Raw genomic sequence first — 26959 nt, forward strand, 5'->3', positions numbered from 1 at the left:
TCCTGCATAGTCCCTAGAAGAAAGCCACGAGATGAGGATGCTATGCTAGGGTCTTTTTCTTTCTTCCCCTGTATCTGGGACCCCCCAGTAGCTCTCCCGGCCCCTTATCAGTTCATCTTCTGCATCACTCTCTCACCCTACCCATTCCAGCCCTCCCATCGCTTTCTATAAAGCATGTAATGACTCATTTTTTTAAACTTAAAAATAAGTTCCCTTTCTAAAAATATCCAAATAAAACAGAAAATGCAGTCATTTTAAACGATATTTAGATAGGCTGATTTAATTTTCTGTTGTGGCTCTTTGAGAAGGTTTCTGATTCGATTTACGCACTGTCGGTAGACGCTGTGAGAACTGTTTATTTCAATTGTTTATTACGCACTGTCGGAGACGGTGTGAGAATTATTTCAATACACACGCCCACCCGGAGTCCCGCCGGGGAGTGTCCAGCCCGGGGCGTCCGGGCGTTCCTCCCTACCCCAGAGCCCGGAGACGCGGGGCCAGGCAGAGCAGAGGCGGGCGGGGACCCGGCTCGGGCGTCAGCGGTCTCGCCGGGCGCTGCGAAGCCGCCGCCTCCCGCAGGTCCCGGAGGCCGGCGCGGCGCGGGGAGCCCGGCTCGGGCCGAGGCCGTTGCCCTGAGGGAGCCCCGCGGGGCGATCGCCATGAGGGACGACTCGCGGTTTCGTGTGGAGGAGGGCCGCCCGGTGAGTGGGGAGGGAGCGCGGCGGCCACGAGGGTCCCCTGGGGCAGCAGCAGCCCTCGGAGCGGGGCAGAGGCCAGCGGTGGGGGGCAGCAGCGGCCTGCCCTACTGGCCCCGGCCCCGTGGGCCGTTACTGGACCCCGGAGCTGGCCGGGAGTGTCCGGGGGCCTGAGCTCGCGTTGCCACGACGCAGCCTCCGTCCGCCGCCGCCCCGGCTGGGCGGGCTCCGCGGCTGCCAGCGAGCGGCTCTTCCAGGCTCCGTCGGGAGCGCCGGGCCTTCCGCCCGGAAAGAGAGCGTTGTGGCTGCGGAGCTTTTAAACCCAGGTCCTCCCTCACGCCCCGCAGACAAATCACAGCAAACCCTGGGGAAACCGTGATTGGAGCCCCACGGCCGCCGGAGCCTCTGCTTTCGGCCCGTCAGCCCAGGCTCCTAAGCCCAGTTTCCCGCACGGCCAGTCTGCAGAGGTCAGGCCCGGCCCCGGTACCCACAGCCCCCTCGCCCTACAGCCCACCGAGGGGTCTGCGGGCCCGAAGCGGCCTGGGCCGCGCAGCCCGATGACGCACTGCGCCTGCGCGGGCGGCCGGGCGGGCGGGCGGGGGTGGCGCCGCACGTCCCAGGGGCCGGAGGCCTACGGGCCCGGCTTTAGACAGAATGGGGAAGAAGCAGGTGGTAAGCGAGCGGTGGTTATGTTTGAGCGGTTAGGATTCTTGTCTCGGGTTGAGCCGTCCTGCTTTAGAGGGGCTTAGAGGTTGGGTTTCTGCTGTGGGTGAAACGTCATTTTTGCGGGATGTTTGAATGAGGGAGTTAGCAAGTGCACTGGACCTTGGGCTGGAACGCGCTTCGTAGCATCTTTAGAACAGCGGCGCTTTCGTGCGACTCCTTTCCAGTGTAATGTTTGACCACTGCATAGGATTAAGACAGTCAGCCTTGTCCTGGATCTTGGAGTATTTGCATTCATGTACTATTTGAACAGAAGGATGGCTGGGTGAGACCAACTCCTAGTATCTAGAATTTAACCGCGCTGTCTCCTGCAAGTAGCGAGATCCGTGGACCCTTAAATTGTTGATTTTGAAGGATTCCAGAATGCATCTTAGCTGCAGTGCTGTCTGCACTGCTAACACGAGTTTTCTCATTCATATCAACCTTTCTGCCCTAAAATCCTGTCTGTGGCACTGTTACTTGCTGCGCACGTTACAAAGTGGCGGAAAACTTCTATTGGCTTCCTGTTGAATTAGAACAAAACCCAGACTCCTTCCGTTGTTCTGACCCTGGGGCGTGTGCTTGGCCTTTACTGTCCTTTAACCCTGATTCTACCATTACCCGTCAGGGTGCCCTCACCGGTGGCCCATCAGATTTTTCTGTCACTCTGAACAGCAGGCTGTTGAAAGAACTTAAGGGTATTTGAGATTACATGAAGATGCCCAGGCTTTTACTTATCCACAGTTTTCTTCCTCCCTCCCACCCCCCATAGCGGCCTCCACGAGCTCTTCCACCTGTACCAAGGTAAACATGATTGACAGTAACTTAATTGTTGAACTTTAGAAACATAAAGCGAATAATGTTTGACGTGTAGTGTTGAGAAAGTATGATTCAGAAGAAACTTCCAAAAATTTAAAGGTAAAGCATCTTTGGGGCCTGAGGATAGCAGTTGTAACTGAATGTTCTCCTTTATTCAAAAGCCTGATTGTCACCGTGGTGTGCTGGGGGAGATCCGTGCTTGTTAGTAGAATTCTAATCCTCTTTTGTTTGCCAGAATAGTTTCCTGAGAGGTTAAGCTGATTATAGTGAGTGACAAATAACAGTTCCTAATCTGCTTTCTTATAGACAATAGGGAATATGGGTATGTGGGTCTTGAAAATGTTGGGGTTATTTTATTAGTAGTATTACATGGTATAGTTCTCACAAATAATAAGCTAGTTTGTAACCTGGCTGACATTGTGTGAAAGCTGATTTTATTTTAAGTATATAATGGTTTCAGTTATTTTTAAATTTAATTTTAAGTAGATTTGTAATTAATGGTTTCTTTTTTTGTTTTTCTCCTGCTGACTACATTTGGTCGGTATTATATGAAGTGCTATTCAAGGTAAGTTTATTATTACGTAAAATTATCAAAATATAATACTTGTGTTAAAACTACTATATTCAAAAATTAATGTTCCCAAATTAGTTTGATTCCTTAACTTGTTTTAAAATTTAATATGGATGCCATTTTAAAAGTATAGCTGATCTATAACACTAAATGACTTTGACCATTAGAAAAGCATTATCTTCCCCCAAACAGAGTGGGCAGAGCATAAGTCACTGGTCTAAGCAACCTAACAGGGACTACACCTTCCTTTTTCCCATTTGGTCAGGACCGGTGAAGTTAGGCTGCACTAACAACCCCCAAACCTCAATGATTTAATATCACGCAGGGTTACTTCTAATTAATGTGAAGTCAACCCCCCCCCCCTTTAAAAAAAGATTTATTTATTTACTTGAGAGGTTGTTAGAGAGGGGAAGACAGAAAGTAGGGTCTGCTGGTTCATTCCCCAAATGGCCGCAACAACAACGGCTGGAGCTGGGCCGATTGGAAGCCAGGAGCTTCTTCTGGGTCTCCCACATTAGTGCAGTAGCCCAGGCAGTTGGGCCACCGCTTTCCCAGGCCATAGCAGAAAAGCTGGATCGGAAGAGGAGCAGCCAGGACTTGACCCAGCGGTCATATGGGATGCCTGAGCCACAGGCGGAGGCTTAGTCTGCTGTGCTACAGTGCCAGCCCCCTGCACCCCTCTTAACTAATGAAGTAGTGATCCAGACTACTTCTGTCCTGTGGTTCTGCCGTCCTAACATGAGGCTTCATCAGTTGCACAGCTAGGGGAGAGAAAGCTGGAGGCTACTCATTGGCTCTTTTGTGTGTCAGCCCCCACACAACACAGACTCATAGCCAATTGGCCACACCCGTCAGATGCTGCACTTGAGTGGGAGGGGGGCAGGGCTGGAACATGTAGGGGATTGGATGAACATGTAAGCCTGTTTCCTGTGTCACAGTTTCTGACATTACTGACCAGCAGTGTGCCACCACACTACAGGTTCTCATCGTCTTTGTCAATGGGCTTCTCTGCTGCTTCTCCCACTGTGTAGAAGTTGGCCGGAACCAGGGAAGAGGGGGAGAAGTGTGTCTTGCTATAAGTTCTTGTCTGACTGTTGCCCGTGTTGAAGGGTAGGCAGCCTTTTCTATTGCTGTTCTTTCTGTCTTGCAGATGATATTCCACTTAGTCGTCCTAAGAAAAAGAAGTCCAGAACAAAAACACCTGGTAAGAAGCTGTCCTTTGTTGTGTGGGATCGCGAGCTCGCCAAGGCACTCAGACACGATGAACATCCCAGATCAGAGTGGCAGGGCCTGCTGTGTTGAAGATCAGGCTGATTGGAAGCCCTGGAATTCCTGGTGGTAGTGAGGGCCAAGGCAGTGCCCAGGCTGAGGAGTATTTAGAAACATTCGTGGAATAAATAGTTGGGCCCCTAAGCTCTTATTTCCATAATATTCTTGAAGTCTTTGAGGTCTTTTATCCCTGGACAACATAAATTTTTTTTTAAAGATTTATTTATTTGCTTGAAAGAGTTACACAGAGAGAGAAGGAGATGCAGAGAGAGAGAGACGGAGACGGAGAGGGAGAGAGAGAGAGGTCTTCCATCCACTAGTTCATTCCCCAGTTTGCTGCAACATCCAAAGCTGTGCCAATCCGAAGCCAGGAGCCAGGAGCCACTTCTGAGTCTCCCATGTGGGTGCAGGGCCCAAGGACTTGGGCCATCTTCCACTGCTTTCCCAGGCCATAGCAGAGAGCTGGATTGGAAGAGGAGCAGCTGGGACTTGAACTGGTGCCCACATGGGATGCCAGCACTTCAGGTTGTGGCTTTACCCGCCATGCTACAGTGCTGGCCCCTAAATTTTTTTTTTTAAAGACTTATTTTATTTATTTGAAAGAGTTACAGAGAGAGGTAGAGACAGAGAGAGAGAGAGAGAGAGAGAGATCTTCCATCTGCTGGTTCACTCCCCAGTTGGCTGCAATGGCTGGAGCTGAGCTGATCTGAAACCAGGAGCCAGGAGCTTCTTCCAGGTCCTCCAAGTGGGTGCAGGGACCCAAGCACTTGAGCCATTCTCTTCTGCTTTCCCAGGCATGTCAGCAGTGAGCTGGATTGGAAGAGGAGCAGCCGGGACTCCAACCAGTGCCCATATGGGATGCCAGCACTGCAGGCTAGGGCACCGGCCCCAGCATAAATTGTTTTAAGCTGTGATTGGTGCCAGATGCTGGAACAGGGAACTGGATTTTGTGCCAGAGTTCTTTTTCAGAGAATCTCAATTCTTTTCAGAGAATCTCAACCCGACAGCACAAGTGTGAAGGCAGGGCCACATCACCCGTGCGTGGCAGCGCTAGGAATCGGCAGGTTCTGTGAATTCCTCATTTGTCCTTCTTGTCCACTGATGGTCCAGGATGTTCCATCAGTAACTCAAACCCGAAATATCCAGAATCCATTCCCATCGTCAACAGTCAGTGTTTACCCGTTTACAGTTTTCTGTTAATGGAAGCCAGCATTTTCCCCAGCTCTCAGGCTTGCAACCTGTTACTCTTCCTTCGTAGACTCTTCTAAGCCTGAAAAGTTTCTGTAGTTGTTTCTGTTTCTGTTATTCATAACAGGAATCTATATGTACTGTCTTGGCTTCTTTTTTTTAAATATTTATTTGTTCATTTGAAAGTCAGAGTTACACATAGAAGGAGAGGCAGAGACAGAGAGAAAGGTCTTCCATTTGTTGGTTCTCTCCAATTGGCCTCAACAGCTGGAGCTGTGCCAATCCGAAGCCAGGAGCCAGGAGCTTCCTCTGGGTCTCCCATGCAGGTGCAGCGGCCCAAAGAATTGGGCCATCCTCTCCTGCTTTACCAGGCCATAGCAGAGAGCTGGATTGTAAGTGGAGCAGCCGGCACTCAAACTGGTGACCATATGGGATGCTGGCAAGGCAGGCAGTGCTTTACCTGCTACACCACAGCGCCAACCCCTGTCTTGGCTTCTTTACATGCAGAGTTCTAGGTTTTTTTGAACAGTGACTTCATAATATTAAATTTTAAGAATGTACCATAGTTACCCGTCCATTTTTCTTTTAGGTTATTTTCAAATTTTTCACTCCAAACAATATTGCAGTTCTTCTATATAAAATGGTGGATGGTGGGGAAGAAGAAGTATTTCTGTAGGGTGGATTACTAGCCGAGCAGTTGCTGGGTAAGGCCATGTGCAATATTGAAATGATAGATTTTGTTGAATTGCCTTCAAGGCAATTCAGTTATTTAGTTATTTATTTATTTTTTGGCCACTAATAGAATTTGGTAGTGTCACATTCTCTAAATCCTTAAGAGCATTGGACAATATCACTTTCATTTTTTTGCTAATTTATTAGATGAAAAGTCACTTTTTAAAAATTTCACATCTCTCTTTAATACTGGGGAGGTTAAATGACTTTTTAGTTCATTAATACATTTCTGTTTCACGTTCTGTGAAGTTGCAGGCAAGAATGTAGTCAAGTAAAATTCCAATCTGCGGAAATTATGTTAGAAGATTTCATGGAGGGAGAGGTTGAAGTGGTTGTTCAAATGAAGAGATATGTAACTTACCTGTTAATTCCAGGCATCTGTGATGATTTTATTAACAGAGGACTAAACTGTAGCAGATGTACATAATGTTTTTTCTGCCAAGGGCCATTTGGCTATTTATAACATCATTCACAGGCCATGAAAAATTGTCAACTTAAAAGTAGCCTGCAGAAGGAGGGAGTGGGGATGAGACAAAGAGAGAAGGAGAGAGAGGAAGAGAGAGGTCTTTCATCCCTTGTACTATACCATAAATCCCCAGAACAGCCAGGGCTGGGCCAGGTAAAAGCCAGGAGCCAGGAACTCCACCTGGGTGTCCTATATGGGTGGCAGGAACCCAAGCCCTTGAGCCCTCCCTTGTTGATTCCCAGTTGCGTCAGCAGGAAGCTGGATCTGAAGTGGGGGCACAACTCTGGAATACAAGCGTCATAAGTAGTGGCTTAACCTGCGGCACCACAAACCTCCCTTATATTTTTGCCTTTTGAAAGTTCTGAGTGTTCTGAAGTAATTTCTCCTTTTTTTTTCCCTCTAATTCCTCAGCCTTTTCTATTCCCTCTTCTCTCACCTAAAGCCTAAAGTTAGAGTTGATGAGGGAGGAATCGAGATTTGGGGTACCATCAGGGAAGAGAAAGGATGACTACATAGGAAACTCTCTCGCTACCTTTTGTCGTCTTTTACAGACCCAGGGATGCCTGCTCAAGTTGCCCTCTCTTGTTTTCTGCTGTTTTTCTGTAGCCAGTGCTTCTTTGGAGGGCCTTGCTCAGACTGTTGTGAACAGACCATGTGAAGATGGTGAGCCACCAACTAAAGAACTCAAAGAGAATCCTGAGGTTCCTGTTCAAAGGAGACAGAAGAAGACACGGCAGCCTCTGGGTATGTGAAGAAACCATGTTAGGTTGTGAAAGCAGCTGTGAGTTTTGAGAGTATGAAAAAAAATCTGCTCTCATTTTCTCCCCATTCATATCCCATAGGTGGTTTCTGACTTAAAATATTCACCACTAGAATAATTCCAGTTGCTTCAGTCAAGAACACTTTACGGCTGTCTTTTGGTTGTGTGTGTATGGATTATGAGAGGAGGCATACAAAGTTAAAATATGGTTGCAGGCCGGCGCTGCGGCTCTCTAGGCTAATCCTCCACCTAGTGGCGCCGGCACACTGGGTTCTAGTCCCGGTCGGGGCGCCGGATTCTGTCCCGATTGCCCCTCTTCCAGGCCAGCTCTCTGCTGTGGCCCGGGAAGGGCAGTGGAGGATGGCCCAAGTGCTTGGGCCCTGCACCCCATGGGAGACGAGGAGAAGCACCTGGCTCCTGCCTTCAGATCAGCGTGGTGCGCCAGCTGCAGTGTGCCAGGTGTGGTGGCCATTGGAGGGTGAACCAACAGCAAAAGGAAGACCTTTCTGTCTCTCTCTCTCACTATCCACTCTGCCTGTCAAAAAAAAAAAAAAATCTGGTTGCAAAAAAAAAAAAAAAAAAATCTGGCTCCATAGAAGAAATTGACAAATGATGAAATGGACATTTCAGGTTAGTAGGGAAAGAATAGATTCTGCATTAACAATAAAATAGTGAAACAGCAGCCAATATGTATTGTCTTTTTACGTCCGAAGCACTGTTCACCAAATACACATGAAAAGGTTTGTCAAAGTGAAATAGTGACATGGAAAATCAAAAACAAAATGGCTTGGAGAATCTTATTTTTGTATATAATCAATACTCGTGTTAACTGCCTAGGGCTTCCATGACAGATTACCATAAAATCATGATTTAAAACACCAGAAATCTGTCCTCTCCCAGTTGTGGAGGAGAAAAGTCTGACCTTGCGGCATCTGCAGGGCCCTGCTCCTTCCTGAGGCTCTGGGGAAGACTTCTCCCTCGCCTCTCGGAGCTGCGGGGGTCGTTGACCGTCCTTGGCCTTCTTTGGTCTTGTGGTGATGCCAGTCTCTGCCTCTTTCTTTTCCTCGTGTGTCTGTGTCCAGAGTTATGAGGATGCTAATCATTGGATTTAGGGCCCATCTTGATCCAGCCTGACTTCATTTTAACTTGATTATGTATGCAAAGACCCTACCTAATTTAAAAAAAAAAAAAACAACACTATATTCACAGGTACTGGGAGTTAGAATTTATATATATATATATATTTTTTATCACAATTCAACTCACTTGATAACTATATATATCTGAGGGGGTTTCAGAAAGTTTGTGGAAAAATGGAACCAAAAGATAATGTACATTTTCACAAACTTTTTGAAGTCTTCTCATAACTCATACAAAGTAAAAGTACAACAAAAAAGCAAAAATCAAGGATATAATCAGAAACAACATGGCTTTTTTTTTTTTTTTAGAAGGAGGAAGGAAGGAAGGGTGATTTTAATTTTCTTTCCTCATTTATGTTTTACTAATTTTTCATATGTTGAGTATGACATTTATAATAATGAGCAAATAGACAAAGAGTTTTGTTAAAGTGAAACAAAAGGAAGGAGCAAAGATTGTGAGATTAGCTCTTTCTAGTAACACCAGCCCCTATAAATGACTTATTAATGGATTTTAGTAATTCACCTGTTTCATTGTAAAATATATTTCGTGCCAGTGGTGAACTACATCATTCACTGACTAATTTCTAGCATGACAGTGACAGGTATTCTCTGGCCCAAAAGTTGGCAAGGTCCTGAATTTTCTAAAAATAGTCAGGTCATTTGTATAGAGACATTTTCCCACAAATTTTAAAGCTTATTAGTAGTTATTAGTATCCATCTTGATTTTCAGAATTATTACAAATTAGTCTTCCCGATTAATTACTTGTTGCTATAGAAAACAGCAAGTCCTGAGTGGATGGAAAAATGAATGGAGTAGAGGTGTCTGAAACTAGCAGAGTCAGGCAAATGAAATAGTTTGGAGAGGGAAGTTGAACTGGGAGCAACAGTGCCTGGGCGCTCTGAGTATCTACGAGGAGAAGTTGGAGGAAGGCAGAAGAAGGGAAAACAAAAACAGAAATGATTGCCACACGGACTTTACTTCAGTGAATGATGTAGGTCACCACTGGCACGAAATATATTTTACATTGAAACGGGTGAATTACTAAAATCCGTAAGTTTTAAAATTCCCATGCTGTTTACTGAAGAGTTATCAGAGCAAGCCTGAGACTGCTAGAGAGGCCTGCCTGTGAGAGTACTTGGTCTTTAACTCATTTCCCAGGGCTTGGATGGCCCTGGTTCTCTATATGGATATAAACTTTCACCATCATGTAAGGGTGGCTCACTATGAGTTATGCTGTACCCCTGCTTCCCTTCTGGGGACCTGGAGTTTCACACATGCTAAGCCTATGGGACCTGTCCCTAACCAGTCCTTGGGCACCGAGTCTTGAGTGTGTCACCCCTGTAGTCCCAATTCCCTGCTGGAGGCCTCTTGTTTGACTACTGGAGAGGACCCTTGGAAGCCTATGCCAGGTTTCTCCTGGACTTCGCACCATGAGCTGTTTCCCTTTGCTGATGTTTCTTCATGTTCTACTGCTGTAGTACTTTACACCTGTGAGCATAATGATTTCTGAGTCCTGTGGGTCCTTCCAGCGAAGCACTGAATCAGGAGGTAATCTTGGCGATTTCCAGCACACTCTATTGGGTTCCTTAAATTTTTTCATATCATTCAGCATTTCAATTTCAGATTTTATGCTGAGAGTTTGGAGATGTAAAATTAAAAAATTAAAAAAAATATTCAAATAGTGGAGATAACTTTTCACTGATTAAAATTATTAAAATTCTCATGTCTTTTTACTTTCTAGTCATTTGCAAACTTATTTTATTTTCAGAACCGGAGACTTCTTCCCCCCAAAAGAAGACATCTAGTCCATCTTTATTACGAAATGAGAATGGTATTGATATGGAACCAGCTGAGGGGACAGTTATTCAAAAACCTCGAAGGAAGACAAAGTAGGAATCTGTTTATTCTAAATATTTTCCAGGGTTTCACTGATATGTACTTCCAACTTCTAAAATGGAAGCGTCTCATTAAGTCTTATTAAATACTTGTGTATGTTCATCTCTAGGATAAGTAGTATTATAAAATATCAGTTAAATTGGTCTAATGATAAATTTTATTTTATTTATTTTTTGTTCTATTTTTTTAAAAATATTTTATTTATTTATTTATTTGAGAGGTAGAGTTACAGGCAGTGGGAGGGAGAGAAAGAGAGAAAGGTCTTCCTTCCACTGGTTCACTTCCCAGATGGCTGCAATGGCTAGAGCTGGGCTGATCCAAAGCCAGGAGCCAGGAGCTTCTTTCTGGTCTCCCATGCAGGTGCAGGGGCCCAAGCACTTGGGCCATCTTCTACTCTTCTACTGTTTTCCCAGGCCACAGCAGAGATTGGAAGAGGAGCATCTGGGACTAGAACTGGCACCCATATGGGATGCTGACTCCACAGATGGAGGATTAACCTACTGCACCACAGAGCTGACCCCTTAATGATAAATTTTAAGAGTGAAATAGGAAAAAATTAGTATTGTACTTCAATAAAAAGTTATGATAGCCATCCCTGAAAAAGAGGAATACAAATGGATTTCACATAAATCACAAAATTTGGATACTATGAATGTTTAAAATTAAGGAAAAGAAAATAGGCTCTTGTAATTTATTTTCTTATAACAAAATTATAGTTGTTCCAGAAATAAGCAAAAGTATATTTTAGAATATGAAATTGTATCTCAGATAACATAGAGGGATATACTTTAAAAGAACACAGTGGAAATTATATAACACTTTGATTTGTTTTTGGACATGATCATATAAGTAGTGACCTATGTCTATATAGCATCATGTAAATTCAAGTTTGGAGAGACTGATCTAGTTCAGTCACTACATTTTCCAGTTGAGAAAACTGATGCCCACAGAAATAGGCAGCTTGCTGCACTTAGCAGTTAATAACAGATCCACTTGAGTAAAAACCAAATTTCTTTTCTCCAACTCTATGGTTCTTTCCATTGTTTTCCTAGTTAGTTCCTTTTGTGGGTCTGTAGAAGTTTAGTAATCATTTTTCTTGCATTCTCCCTGATGACAGGAAGACCCAGCCAGCAGAAATACAGTACGCCAATGAGCTCGGGGTGGAAGATGAAGACATCATCACCGATGAGCAGAGTGCTCCGGAGCAGCAGGCGAGATTCACCGCCCCCACCGGCGTTAGCCAGCCTGTAGGCAAAGTGTTTGTGGAAAAAAGCCGTAAGTCGTTCCTTGTTTTGGCACATGAGTTTTTTGAAAATTATACAGGGATATCTTTTGAGCTGGTGATTATCTTCCTGGAAATCTGAATTAAGGAAATAAGCAAAAATATAGACAAACAGCTACACACAGATCTAGTAATTACACTATCATTCATGTGAGAGAAAAACTAGAAACACAGAAGGGGAATGGCTTTTGTAAGATATGGTCTAATCAGAAGTGGGGAACCATTTTCCTTCCAAGGACCATTTAGACATTTATAACATCATTTGCCAGACATTGAACATTATTGACTTAAAAATTAGCCTATTGTAGATTTATTGAATGTCTAATCCTGCCTGCAGTTGCCTTGGCAGGGCCAGACCAAATGACTGCATGCTTTGTCCAGCTCCTGGGCTGGATGTTCCTTATCCCTATATAATAAAATATTGTGTACCATTCAGTGTTTAAGGAACATTTTTAATTTCCGAGGTTCTAAGGAAAAATGAGCATGAACATATTCTAAGATTATGGGATTGCCCCCCCCACCCATTTTTTGTGCTTTGTTGTACTTTTACAAATTTTCTGTAATTATTTTAGTAGTTGTGGTGGTGGTGCAGGTAATGATACAAATTCTACAAATAAAAATAAATATGAGAAAAGACATGGTAATACCTCCATATTAAATAAAAAATACAACATTATATTGTTTTGGAAAATAGACATTATATAGCATATATTGCTTTTAAGACTGTTTGCTGCATGTCTTAGCTTGGGCTACTTTAACAGAATACCATAGACTGGGTAGTTTAAAAGCAGACACTGACATCTCACAGTTGTAGAAACTTGGATGCCCAAGAAAAGGTGAGAGCCTCTTCCTGACTGGCAGATGGCTCCCTTCTCACTGTGCCGTCCTGAGATGGAGCTCTGTTGTCTCTGCCAATCCAGTCACATGCTCCTGTGACCCCATCTAAGCTTGCCTAGCTTCCAGCCGCCCCACCTGCAAATGCCATCACACTGGGGGACAGGGCTTCAACATAGAAATTTTAGGGGGACACCTTCAGTTCCTAATGCAGTGCTCCAGGAAAACCCACCCACAGTATTATGACCATATGCTACTTCCTTGGATTTTCTGTGGATGTGCTGCCCAAAGAATTTACCTGAAGCATGAAGGTTAGTCTTAATATGTGTTGCGGTGGATTCGCTCTGAGAGGAGGAGCATGGTGGGGGCAAGAGGCGCGGAGTCACCACATAGACCCCGGGAGTTGGGTAAAAGAGGGCCAGAGGCGAGCAGCCCGCAGACTTGTTTATTTCAGTTGGTACAGCGGCTTAAATAGCCACGGCAGCCAATCTGGTCAAGGGGCGGTTTATGCCCTAACCAATCACAGCCTGTTTTCAGGCAGTCTCTGAAGCCATCCAATCACAGCCTGTTGCCAGGCAGGCTCCGTTGTCAGGTGGGTTTCATAGCCATTCCTGAGTAACTTGACACTCGCTTGCCAGTGGCCATCTTGGCATGGCCTTCTCATTCCACCACAAATATGCAGTTGAGATTTTGTGCAATTTGTTTTAAAATTCTGATTCTGTAAGATCCCATCTAGGGGATCCTGGAGTACGTGGCCAATGGGAAACCTGTGGCTTAGAGAGGCTAATTGACTTCCCAGCATCTCACGGTTGGTTTATGTAGAACTGGGGCTTGTACCAGCATTTCATGGCTTCTGGTCAGACACCTTTACTAAATTATTATGTGGCCATTTAATGTACTCCAGTATACTTTGAAGTAATATCACTCAATCCTTATTTTTTTTAAAAGGTCTATTTTACTTATTTGAGAGGCAGAGGGACAGGAAGGAGAGACCGTATGAGGGGGAGCTTCATTTGCTGCTTCACTCCCCAGATAGCTGCAATAGCCAGGCCTGGGCCAGGCTGAAACCAGGAGCCAAGAACTCCATCCGTGTCTCCCACGTAGATGGCAGGGGCCCAAGCACTGGGCAGTTTTCTGCTGCCTTTCCAAGTGCATTAGCAGGGAGCGGGATTGGAAGCAGAGTAGCCAGGACTTGAACTAGTGTTCATATGGGATGCCAGTGTCATCGGTGGCAGCTTAACCTGCTGTGCCACAATGCTGGCCAGAACCTTAGTTTTATTTTTGCTTCCTTTAGCACAGAAACTTCCTTGCTAGACTGTTTGACTGTAAAAAGGCACAGTGCTTTTGTTGTGAGCACAGAAGTTGCCTTTTCTTAGGGAAAATAAGTGTCATACCCCTTTGATCCTCTCCAGCATCTGAGAGCTGGGTTTGGTGAGAGTAATTGCAGCGGAACCTTTCCTGCCTTTACTGGCCCCGGAGTCCTTTGTGGATTACCAGATATCAGAAGGAGCCGCCTTGTCGACAGCAGAAGGGGCGAAGTCCTGCTTCCACCACGTTGCTGCGCTGCTTCTTGACTGTTAGTTTTCACAGGAGTCTTCTTCCATGAAGTTCATGAAACACCCTGTTTCTTTTCTGTCACCACAGATAGTCATGACACATGTCCCAGCATCTTTTGCTAATCAATTTGCAGTGGTTTTCCAAAATTGACTTCCTTGATGATATATGCATTTAGACTTTAATACTTCCAAAGTTTCTAAGGTAGAATTTTGTAGATTAGGTCATGTCATGTTCAAGGTCTTTAGACTTTATTTTGAGTTAAAAGTTCATGATTATGTCTTATGAAATATAACTGATTTCTTACGCGGTTACTTTACCATTGATCTGGAGTGGAGAAGAAAGCACATTGAAAATGCTTACTTTTTTTCTTGGAAATGCAAAATAGGATGTTTAAGTAACCTAAAGCAAAGAGCCTCAAGAAGTAGGTACTGAATCAAGGAGAAGTTTTTTGTTTTTTTTTTTTTTTTATTAGGCAGAGTTAGACAGAGAGAGACAGAGAGAAAGGTCTTCCTTCTATTGGTTCACTCCCCAAATAGCTGCTATGGCTGGTGTGCTGCGCCAGTCCAAACCAGGAGTCAGGTGCTTCCTCCTGGTCTCCCATGCGGGTGCAGGGCCCAAGCACTTGGGCCATCCTCCACTGCCCCAGAGAGCTGGACTGGAAGAGGAGCAACCAGGACTAGAACTTAGCACCCATATGGGATGCTGGTGCCACAGGGAGAGGATTAGCCTTGGGCACTGGCCCAAGGAGAGTTTTTAAATAGAAAACAGTCAATCTCTGCCTGAGGCTTCTTGAGTGTGGAATGCTGAAAACCACCACCAAGGCTGTTAGTAACTGTGTCATGTGTTCTTAGGGCGATTCCAGGCTGCTGACCGTTCAGAGTTAATAAAGACCACGGAAAACATGGACATGTCAATGGACATGAAGCCATCCTGGACCACCAGGGATGTGGCCCTGTCAGTGCACCGGGCTTTCAGGTGGCTGCTTTTGTTGCATAAATAAATGCTTACCATGTTCCCAGCAAAGAAGCTTGGCTGTTCAATGCTGCCAGCAAATTGACAACTTAAAATGGTGGGGAGGTATATTTTTTTGAACACTCACTGGAATTAAATGATCTGCTTATCATTGTGAATAAAAAGAAAAAACGTGTTCTAACATTTTCGAGAATGTTCAGTTTTTTCTTATATGTGAAGATGTTTTATTTTGTACTTCAGTGTGATGTGTTATTCATGTATAGTAATTGACTCCTTCTTCCTTTAGGATGATTGGTCTCTTTTCTCCTGGCTTCTTGGCTGGCTGTGCGGTGTGGAACATTGTTGTGATCTATGTTCTAGCCGGAGAGCAGCTGTCTAACCTCTCAAACCTTCTGGAACAATACAAGACCTTAGCATATCCATTCCAGAGCCTTCTCTACTTGCTTTTGGCTCTGAGTACAATCTCAGCATTTGACAGGTAAGACAGTTGTGATTCCAGATCCTTCTAACTTTGCTTCAGGAAGAAATGTTGAGCAGGACTTCTAAACAATTTTCAAAATAGAATTCCAGGGTATTCCTATTAAAAAACACAGTCTGTTTCTGTTCTTTTTTGGTGGCAATAGGACTGTTGAGAACCCAATGTCTTTAGAAGTCTTAACCCACTCCAACGTTAACTTACAGGTCTAAAATTTCATCTGAATGTAATCAGCTCCAGAAGCTCTAAATATCATCGTGGAAGTTCTCTAAGTCAGGCAGAGACTGGATGCTGGGCGTGGTATTAGCTTCCTAGGACTCCTGTAACGAAAGTACCACACGTTGGCTGGCTTACAGCAACGGAAGCACATTCTTTCATGGTTCTGGAGACTGGCAGTCAAGGTGTTGCTGTTTGATCCCTTCCTGGAGGACCCTGAGGGAGGCTCTGTTCTCCCTGTCCCCTTGCTTCCAGTGGTTGCTGGCCAGCCGTGAGATTCTTGGCTTTGAGATACATCACTCCAGTGTCTGCTGCTGTCACATGGCACTCTTCCCTATGTGTCTCTGTTCTGTGCCTCTTCTTGATGTAAAGATGCCTGTCATATTGGATTAAGGTTCATTTTTTGATCTTAACTTTATTATATCTTTGCAAAGACTGTTTCTAAATGAGGTCATTTTCATGAGTACTAGGGGGTAGGAATCCACCATACCTTTGTGGGAACACACTTAACCCATTTTGTTTTTTCAGAAACAACCTAACTGTAGCCTGATGATATGGGTAATATAAAGAGATCAAAGCTAATGAAATTTTGCAGATCAAGCTTAATTTGTTTCTTCAGATGTCTAATGAAAAATACTGCCTTCTGGTTAGATATTCTATGTGGTCTTTACAAACAAGATATTCTTTTGTGTATAAGTATAAAATGTAGCTACTTAAAGTCTAGTAATATGTGATGGTATAGAATAGAGAAAGAGAAAACTACACAGGGAAGTAAAGTTTAGTTATGTTTAGAACTGCACTGCAGTAAGAAGCATCTGTGTTTTCTAGGATTGACCTCGCTAAAACCTCAGTAGCAATCCGAAATTTTTTCACTCTGGATCCAACCGCTTTAGCATCTTTCTGTGAGTAAAGAGTTCCTTTGATAACTGAGTTATGCTATAATTTTAAACTGGGAAGAAGATACTCTTATTTTTACAAAGTGTTCATATTATTGCTCCCTGTAGACATTACCCCTAGATGTTCAGTGAATTTGTAATGAAAAACATAATAGGTATAATTTTCATAGAATTATTTTTCAATAGAGGTTAATCCAGATTGTTTTTTAAAAGCTTAATTTGTTATTCTACATTACTTAGTTTTTAGCTTTTGTAGTTTCTTTTTCACAGTACTGTATCGGTATGGCCTTTCTGTAAACTTATTTTACATCTTTATGATAACTTTGTTCTAAGTTATGAGACTGTTAATAAAATTAGCTTAAGACCTTGAGCAAGTCATTTAATTTCTTAAAAGATCTAGGTTCTTGCCAGTTCTGATGATGCAGTAGTGAGCACCTCAAGACCCTTCTGCACCTGTGTTCTTGAAGAATAATGTAAGGCTACTCAGCCTATTGGGATTGATCAAGTGAATTTCTTTTACATCATCACTCAGCAAAGTACAGATTACTTTTGACCTTCAGATAATCTGTAAATTCAAATTAATACCTGGTTGTTAAAATTATTAGTAATTTCATTTGTCTTTTTCTCAGTGTACTTTACTGCTCTTATACTATCTCTGAGTCAGCAAATGACAAGTGACAGAATCCACCTTTACACACCTTCTTCTGTTAATGGTAGCCTCTGGTAAGAACTCACAACAACGTTAGCAATTGTTAGTGGTAATAACAGCAGCATGGGGAGTAATGTACTTTACTTGTCTTTTTGCTTTTTTTTTCATGTTTTCATCTATAAATAATGTAGGCTCTGTTTTGTTTTTTTTTTTCAAAAATGCGGCAAGAAAATACCTATTCCTCTGGTTAATGAACAGCTATTGTTATGTACACCTGTATTTTTAATGAAATGTCTTTTAAAAAGATCTGTTTTAGGTATTCAGTTAGAATTTTAAAATAAGTCATCACTTGATGGACCGGAGGAGCTCTGTACCCTTATCCCGAGTCAGGGAGCCTGAGGCCCCACTGTAGTGATGAGAGAGGGTGGCCAGGAACAATGCTAGAAAGGGAGCCAACACCTGCAGATCAGTGGCCCCATGAAGATGAAACTCTGAGGTGCAGTCTTTATTGAGAAAGTGGTTAGAGGGTGGGGTAAAGAAAGAAGGGAAAGATAGTTCATTTCAGAGTCATGACAAGGTATTGGAAGGGGGATGTTAGAGTATTTTTTGTGTGTGTGTGTTTTTTTATTATTTTTGACAGGCAGAGTGGACAGTGAGAGAGAGAGAGAGAAAGGTCTTCCTTTTTGCCATTGGTTCACCCTCCAATGGCCGCCGCGGCCAGCGCACTGTGCTGATCCTAAGGCAGGAGCCAGGTGCTTCTCCTGGTCTCCCATGTGGGTGCAGGGCCCAAGCACTTGGGCCATCCTCCACTGCACTCCCGGGCCATAGCAGAGAGCTGTCCTGGAAGAGGGGCAACCGGGACAGAATCCGGCACCCTGACCGGGACTAGAACCCGGTGTGCCAACGCCGCAAGGTGGAGGATTAGCCTATTGAGCCACAGCGCCAGCCCCGAGTATTTTTTGTTAAAACTAACTTTCCAGTTATATTAATGCACAGAACAGGTCTGCTTAGGGTTCTAATAACCTTTGAATTCTTGCTCTCATATATGGTATACTTTCATGCTTTACTTATTATTTCTCTAGGAGAGAACTATGATTTTTTAAAAAATCATAAAATTGATATATTTGGTTTATGAACCAAAAATGAAGATATTTCTAATGAGTATTTCTATGTCTCTAGGGCTGCAGGAATTGAGGAACAGATTGTCCAGCCATGGATTGTGGTGAATTTAGTGGTGGCACTTCTGGTTGGATTATCTTGGCTTTTTTTGTCTTACAGGCCAGGCATGGATCTTAGTGAAGGTATTAAAGAGAAAAACAGTATAAGAATACCTTTAAATCTTCTATAATGGTTTTATAAGTATTTAAGTATTCTTATAATTCTCCAGTAACAAGGATATCTTTGAAATAAAATAATACAAGAAGAATGAAAATAAAGTGGTTGTTAACACCACGTTCAAGGGAAGCCAGGAGGAGTGTCCAGGAGAGCTAGAGTCAAAACTGCTTGATGAGGGGCTTTTGTGGCCCCTGTGCTCTCCCAGGAGGTCTTGCTCCTCTTGGGGTCCATCAAGTATTTTATAGAGCCTTTGCTCTTCACCTCTGTTAGTCTATTTCTGATAACAGTATCCCTGAATCTGAAATAAGTCATGTTTGCTCTGGGTAACCTCTGTGTCAGACATATTCCAGTGAGTTGGTCCTGTCTCCTCTCCTTGGCAGATTCCTAACCCTTCATTGTCTGATGAAGTATTTAGGAGTCCTGTCTTTAATGTGGCCACTGTGCAGGGAGATTTACCAATCTCTGGTCCCAGACCCCCACTGGAACATCTGAAGAACTGGAATCATATTAGCAAGCTGCTATTCCTTTAGCTCTGTGTTACAGGACTACTGAGTATTTGTATTGTAAATCATATTTCCTTGGTAGGAAATACAAACTTTGAATCTCTTGTATGGGTATTTTTTAGAGTTTAGTTATTATTTTTTTTTTATTGACTCAAATAATTAGAACCCATGTGTCTCAGAAGTCTTAGAATGGAAAATCTTTTCAACATTTCCATTTGTAAAAACCAAGACAAAGAATGTAATCCTTTTGTGTATTCTCATTCATTAATATGCTTTTTTAGCATTCGATTTCTCATGTTGCCACCTTGAATATCCTGTCAGTTTATTCCTTTTGGTAGATTTGCTGTGTTTTTGAAGATCTTCGGCCTTAGGTGTTTGCTGCCTTTGTTTCACTTGCTATCAGTTTCGAGTACACAAAGAGTTTTTCATCTAATATTCACAGTACTTTCATAGGATTTAATTTTACTACATTCATAATTTTTTCTTATACTTCTTGGTATTTTAGCAAATCACATATTTAAGTAATAATTTACTTATAAAAATGTCAACTACTTACATTCCACACTGAGGTTGGAATTAAAGCTGTGTCCAGCCAGCTTGCACAGTATTCAGTCTAAATCACAAAGTTTGTTATTTAGTAAATGTTTGTAGGCACTTGCTCTCTTTTAGGGCCATGTGAGTCATATAACCTTTTATTTCTGTGTGGAGAAAAGTGAATATAAAATGAGGATAATACCTCGCTTACTGGGTTGTTTTGATGATCAAAGGCAGTAACATATTCAAGATATCCTGGCACAACCCCATGTTAGTTCCAAGCCCTTCCTCTGCATCTGTCCCCTGGGTTTTACATTATCTGATCACTGTGGAATTAGACCATTTGGCTGTTCAATGATGTTAGAGTCTCTACATGATTCAAGTACCATCGTCAGATTTATTATTATATTATTTCCATTATATGTCTTATTTTTCAGGGGTTTATAATAAGTATAAAACTTGAACATTCAAAAATACAAAGCATTCACATTTGTTACTAGCTCACCTTTTAAATGATATTTCACTGTCAAGAGTTCTTACTTGTACTGGAGGGCTTTCTTTTACTATGTATTATGTCAGTATTTCAAGAAACTATTTGTAACTCTTTGGAAGGTCCTGGGATATGATTTAAAGTATGATCTGTTAATTTTCTTTTTCAGAGTCGATGTTCTCTTTTGATGTGGAAGACTATCCTGATAAAGATAGAGGAATCAGAGCCTCCTCATAATACTAACATACCTTCAGGGGAATAATGGCTCAGTGTTTGTCCTATTTTTGTTTTAAATGTATTTTTATAAGATATGTATATATGTATTTTAACTGATTTTTGTATTATATAACATTGAAAAATCTCTCAAGATTATGGACAATGTTAAAATTGTATTTGCTACTTATACCTAGACAAATTTCTATGGCATTATCATCTCTGATTGACAAAGGAGATAATGAGCTAAAAACCAGCTGGTGAAAGTGTTTATTTTTTATTCTGTCAAATTAGTTGTATTTGTAATCATTATAAAGATACTAATTCAGAAAAAGCCATAACCTTTTTGTCATAAAATATTTATCAGGTTTAAACACAGATTTAAGGAGTAGAACAGAAAGGAAAAAAGACCTTCATTATTTATTTTGGATGTTTCGTTACTGAATAAATTGAGATATGAAATGTCTTTTCTGAAACTTAGTGATTGTGCATCATGTAATGATTATAATAAAATGTAATTTAGCTCAAAAGATGCTTTACTTCATGCCTAATAAAAAGGAAATGTATCTTTTTTTTTTTTTTTTAAAGTTGTATATCCAAAAAGTTCATTCCTCTTTAAAATCTGTACCAGCCATTCCCATGTCTGGTTGCACATCAGAATCATTTAGGGAGATTTAATAACAAATGTAGCAAAAGGAAGCTGAGCAGCACAAGAATTCAGGAGGCCTGTGTTTATTGGGTCCACACTCCCAGTTGATAGTTATTTTCTTTTCTCTTCTATTTTTCTTTTCTTTTCTTTTCTTTTCCAATTTATTTATTTATTTGAAAGGCAGAATTACAGAGGGAGAGGGAAAGACAGAAATAGATCTTCCATCCTCTGGTTCATTTCCCAAATAGCTGTGATGGTGGGGACTGGGCCAGGCTGAAGCCAGGAACTCCATTCAGGTCTCCCATGTGGGTGGCAGGGGCCCAAGCACTTGGGCCATCTTCTGCTGCTTTCCCAGGCACATTAGCAGGGAGCTGGATGAGAAGTGGAGCAGCTGGGACTTGAACCCGTGCCCAAATGGGATGCTGGCAACAATGCTGCCCTCCACCCCTCCAATTGATCTTTACTCTTTCTTTTTTTTTTTTTTTGTTATAAGAAATACAAGTAGAAATTCTCCATATCTCTTCTCAAGCTCATCTGGAGCTCTTTGTCAAACAGATCTTTGGCTTTCCTGGAAATCCCATTTTTTTTTTTTTTAAGATTTATTTATTTATTTGAAAGAGCTACACAGAGAGAAGGAGAGGCAGAGAGAAAGAGAGGTCTTCCATCCACTGGTTCAGTCCCAGTTGGCCGCAATGGCTGGAGCTGTGTTGATTGGAAGCCAGGAGCCAGGAGCTTCTTCCAGGTCTCCCTCGTGGGTGCAGGGGCCAAAGGACTTGGGCCATCTTCTACTGCTTTCCCAGGTCATAGCAGAGCTGGATCAAAAGTGGAATAGCTGGGATTCAAACTGGCACCCATATGGGATGCCGGCACTGCAGGCGGAGATTTACTCATTATGCCACAGCACCGGCCCCTAAGAGTCCATGCAGTTTTGTTTTGGAGTGCACCACTTACATTTTGGATTGTCTTTTTTCTAATGGTACCATTTAATTTATTCCCCAGTATCTTAGGTGAGGTCTAGAGGTCTAGTTATATTGAGGTTAGATTTTTTTTAAAAAGTGTATTTATTTGGATGGGGGGGAGAGGGGGAGAGGAAGAGAGAGAGAGAGAGAGATAGGAACTCTCACCTGCTTGTTCATTTCCCAAACATCCACAACAGCCAGGGTTGGGCCAGGCTGTAGAGCCAGACCTCCCACATGTGTGACAGGGAAGTGCTTGGGCCATCACCTGCTGCCTTCCAATATGCACACTAGGAGGAAGCTAGATCGGAATTGGAGCAGCCAGGACTTGAACCAGGTATTTCAGTATGGGATGTGGGTGTCCCAAGTGGTGCCTTAATCCACTGTGTGACAACACCAGCCTCTAGGTTAGATATTTTAAAAACTAAGATTACGATTTTTATTTAGGGGGCAGAGCCAAGATGGCAGAATAGTGAGGGCGTGCACTGATAGTCCGGGAAAATTTAGTTTAATAAAAGTGGAGTTACGGTAGCCTCAGAAAAAGGATCAGGAAAAAATTGCAGAGGAAACTCTTCCGGATCTAGTGGCTGTGACTCGGAGGACCTACTGGGAGAACAAGGTCACCCACCATGCGGAAGCTGAGCCGTGGGAGCCGCAGAGTCTGCGCGCCAGTGCAGGAAGGGGAGTGGATGTCACACAGACACCAGCGGGGAGAGCAGGGACGCCCGGGGCTCCAAGTCCACACATCAGCGCTGGAAGGGGAGGTGAGTTCAGTAACTTGAGACATTGGAGGGGAAATGGCGGTCAGAATCTAGAGGGGAGCAGGAAAGTTCACCAGACTGACTACAGGAGAGAAGGAAAAAAAAAAATGTGGGAGGGTACTGGTACAGACGAGTTTCTAGTTTCTCTCTCCGCCAACCTTGCAAAGGCAAGCAAGAGACAAAGAGCAGGCTGCACTCTGGATCTACATAACAACAGGGGAGAGCTAAGGAACTGAGTCACTACAATTCAGTAGCCTAGGCAACCCAGTGGGAGTCCAGAGGAGAAACGGAGCCTGCATAGACTCTTTGGGTAGAAGCCAGAGATTGGAAGCTAAATACCATCAATTCTGCATAGCCGTGCGGTATTACTTACCTCCTGAAAAAATAAAATAAAATAAAATTAAATAAATAAATAAATAAATAAATAAATAAATAAAAGAGAGAGATTTACCACGCATAACCTGAGGGTGTCACCTTTGCACGCCTGTAACCCGGAAGAACCAAGCAGAGCTCTCAGGCCACACCCATCTCAAGCCTCCAAGGCTCCTCCAACAGCAGGCAGTCCACTTAACACAGACATAGTATAAAATAAAAAAAAGAAAACGCACAGTGAGGGAAGAAGAATTAACTATGCCAAGCAACAAACACAAAAATTGAGGGAACAAGATCAATGATGACACTATGATGCCTCCAAATAAACAAAACACCCAAAGCCAAGATTATGAAGATGATGAGATAGAAGAAATGCAAGATACGGATTCCAAAAAATTTATGATAAGAACATTTAGAAGTTTTCAAAAGCAAATCCTTGAACTACAGAAATCCTTATTGGACAGGATTGAAAATCTCTCTCGTGAAAATGAAATTTTAAGGAAGAATCAAAATGAAATGCAGAAACTAGTAGAACAGGAAAGTGTGATAGTGAAGAGAAATCAAAATGAAATGAAGAGCTCAATAGATCAAATGACAAACACATTAGAGAGCCTTAAAAACAGAATGGGTGAAGCAGAAGAGAGAATATCGGACGTAGAAGACAGAGCACAGGAAAACATACAGTCAAACCAAAGAAAAGAAGAGGAAATTAGAAATCTAAAAAATATTGTTGGGAATCTACAGGATATTATTAAAAAAACCAACATTCGAGTTCTAGGAGTTCCTGAAGGAATGGAGAGAGAGAAAGGATTAGAAGGCCTTTTTAGTGAGATACTAACAGAGAACTTTCCAGGTTTGGAGGACAGAGACATCCTAGTACAGGAAGCTCATAGAACCCCCAATAAACATGACCAAAAGAGATCCTCACCACGACACGTGGTAATTAAACTTACCACAGTGAAACATAAAGAAAAGATCCTAAAATGTGCAAGACAGAAACGTCAGATTACTCTCAGAGGATCTCCAATCAGACCCACAGCAGACTTCTCACCAGAAACACTACAGGCTAGGAGGGAATGGCGAGACATAGCACAGGTGATAAGAGAGAAAAATTGCCAGCCCAGAATATTATATCCTGCCAAGCTCTCATTTGTGAATGAAGGTGAAATAAAGACCTTTCATAGCAAACAGAAATTGAAAGACTTTGTGGCCACTCGTCCGGCCCTGCAAAAGATACTTAAAGATGTGCTACACTCAGAAACATAGAAACACGGCCATCAATATGAAAGAAGGGAAAGGAAGAACACCTACCAGTAAAAGAGCATGGGAAGCTCAAAGCATATACTAGAAAATATTTCCAGGAAAATGGCAGGGCAAAGTCACTACGTATCAATAGTCACATTAAACATTAATGGACTTAACTCTTCAGTTAAAAGACACCGATTGGCTGATTGGCTCAAGGAACAAAACCCAACTATTTGTTGCCTACAAGAAACACATCTCTCTAACAAAGATGCAAGCACACTGAAAGTGAAAGGTTGGAAAAAGATATTCCATGCCAACAGAAACCAAAAAAAAAGCAGGTGTAGCCATATTAATATCAGACAAAATAAACTTTCATACAAAAACTGTTAAGAGAGACAAAGAGGGACACTATATAATGATTAAGGGTTCAATTCAACAGGAAGATGTAACTATTATAAATGTATATGCACCTAATTACAGGGCACCGGTCTATTTAAAAGATATGTTAAGGGACTTAAAGGGAGACTTAGATTCCAATACAATAGTACTGGGGGACTTCAATACTCCACTCTCAGAAATAGACAGATCATCCGGACAGAAGATCAACAAGGAAACAGCAGATTTAATCGACACTATTGCCCAAATGGATCTAACAGATAGCTACAGAACTTTCAATCCTACGTCTAAAGACTTCACATTCTTCTCAGCAGTGCATGGAACCTTCTCTAGGATTGATCACATACTAGGCCATAAAGCAAGTCTCAGCAAATTTAAAAGAATTAGAATCATACCATGCAGCTTCTCAGACCACAGCGGAATGAAGCTGGAAATTAGCAACTCAGGAAACCCTAGAAAGTATGCAACCACATGGAGACTGAACAACATGCTCCTGAATGAAGACTGGGTCATTCAAGAAATCAAAAGAGAAATCAAAAACTTTCTGGAAGTAAATGAGGATAACAACACAACATATCAAAACTTAAGGGATACAGCAAAAGCAGTACTGAGAGGCAAGTTTATAGCAATAGGTGCCTATATCAAGAAATTAGAAAGGTACCAAATAAATGAGCTTTCAGCGCATCTCAATGACCTAGAAAAACTGCAGCAAACGAGACCCAAATCTAGTAGGAGAAGAGAAATAATTAAAATCAGAGAAGAAATTAACAGGATTGAATAAAAAATATTATAAACAATCAGCCAACCGAGGAGCTGGTTTTTTGAAAAAATAAACAAAATTGACACCCCATTGGCCCAACTAACTAAAAAAAGAAAAGACCCAAGTCAATAAAATCAGAATTGATAAAGGAAACACAACAACAGACACCACAGAAATAAAAAGAATCATCAGAAATTACTACAAGGACTTGTATGCCAGCAAACAGGGAAACCTATCAGAAATGGATAGATTCCTGGACACATGCAACCTACCTAAATTGAACCAGGAAGACATCGAAAACCTAAACAGACCCATAACTGAAATAGAAATTGAAACAGTAGTAAAGGCTCTCCCAACAAAGAAAAGCCCAGGACCAGATGGATTCACTGCTGAATTCTACCAGACATTTAAAGAAGAACTAATCCCATTTCTTCTCAAACTATTCAGAACAATCGAAAAAGAGGGAATCCTCCCAAATTCTTTCTATGAAGCCAGCATCACCTAAATCCCTTAGCCAGAGAAAGATGCAGCACTGAAAGAAAATTATAGACCGATATCCCTGATGAACATAGACGCAAAAATCCTCAATAAAATTCTCGCCAATAGAATACAACAACACATCAGAAAAATCATCCACCCAGACCAAGTGGGATTTATCCCTGGTATGCAGGGATGGTTCAACATCCAAAAATCAATCAATGTGATTCACCACATTAACAGACTGCAGAAGAAAAACCATATGATTTTCTCAATAGGTGCAGAGAAAGCATTTGATAAAATTCAACACCCTTTCATGATGAAAACTCTAAGCAAATTGGGTATAGAAGGAACATTCCTCAATATAATCAAAGCAATTTATGAAAAACCCACGGCCAGCATCCTATTGAATGGGGAAAAGTTGGAAGCATTTCCACTGAGATCTGGCACCAGACAGGGATGCCCACTCTCACCACTGCTATTTAACTTAGTTCTGGAAGTTTTAGCCAGAGCCATCAGACAAGAAAAAGAAATTAAAGGAATACAAATTGAGAAGGAAGAAGTCAAACTATCCGTCTTTGCAGACGATATGATTCTGTACTTAGAGGATCCAAAGAACTCTACTAAGAGACTATTGGAACTCATAGAGGAGTTTGGCAAAGTGGCAGGATATAAAATCAATGCACAAAAATCAACAGCCTTTGTATACACAAGCAATGCCATGGCTGAGAAAGAACTTCTAAGATCAATCCCATTCACAATAGCTACAAAAACAATCAAATACCTTGGAATAAACTTAACCAAGGACGTTAAAGATCTCTACGATGAGAATTACAAAATCTTAAAGAAAGAAATAGAAGAGGATACCAAAAAATGGAAAAATCTTCCATGCTCATGGATTGGAAGAATCAACATCATCAAAATGTCCATTCTCCCAAAAGCAATTTATAGATTCAATGCAATTCCAATCAGGATACCAAAGACATTGTTCTCAGATCTAGAAAAAATGATGCTGAAATTCATATGGAGGCACAAGAGACCTCGAATAGCTAAAGCAATCTTGTACAACAAAAACAAAGCCGGAGGCATCACAATACCAGATTTCAGGACATACTACAGGGCAGTTGTAATCAAAACAGCATGGTATTG

At 42.2% G+C, this 26959-nt stretch overlaps 1 protein-coding gene across 2 annotated transcripts; it reads left to right on the forward strand.

Annotated features, from left to right (window-relative positions):
• Positions 1-11: 11 nt before the first annotated feature.
• On the forward strand, positions 12-20724 carry TMEM237 (transmembrane protein 237). Of its 2 annotated transcripts, XM_002712524.5 has the most exons (13): positions 12-701; positions 2170-2201; positions 2771-2781; positions 3938-3991; positions 7049-7186; positions 10111-10231; positions 11356-11513; positions 14763-14886; positions 15170-15361; positions 16403-16476; positions 17100-17193; positions 18299-18420; positions 20151-20724. In XM_002712524.5, exons 1-13 carry the CDS (start codon positions 660-662, stop codon positions 20216-20218), a joined length of 1230 nt encoding a protein of 409 aa, XP_002712570.2. In that variant the 5' UTR covers positions 12-659; the 3' UTR covers positions 20219-20724. The 2 variants fall into 2 exon arrangements, 1 of the variants encoding a protein (XP_002712570.2); XR_001793628.3 differs by lacking the exon at positions 17100-17193.
• Positions 20725-26959: the final 6235 nt, after the last annotated feature.

Source organism: Oryctolagus cuniculus, chromosome 3 (assembly GCF_964237555.1).
Source record: "Oryctolagus cuniculus chromosome 3, mOryCun1.1, whole genome shotgun sequence".
Classification (NCBI taxonomy): domain Eukaryota; kingdom Metazoa; phylum Chordata; class Mammalia; order Lagomorpha; family Leporidae; genus Oryctolagus; species Oryctolagus cuniculus.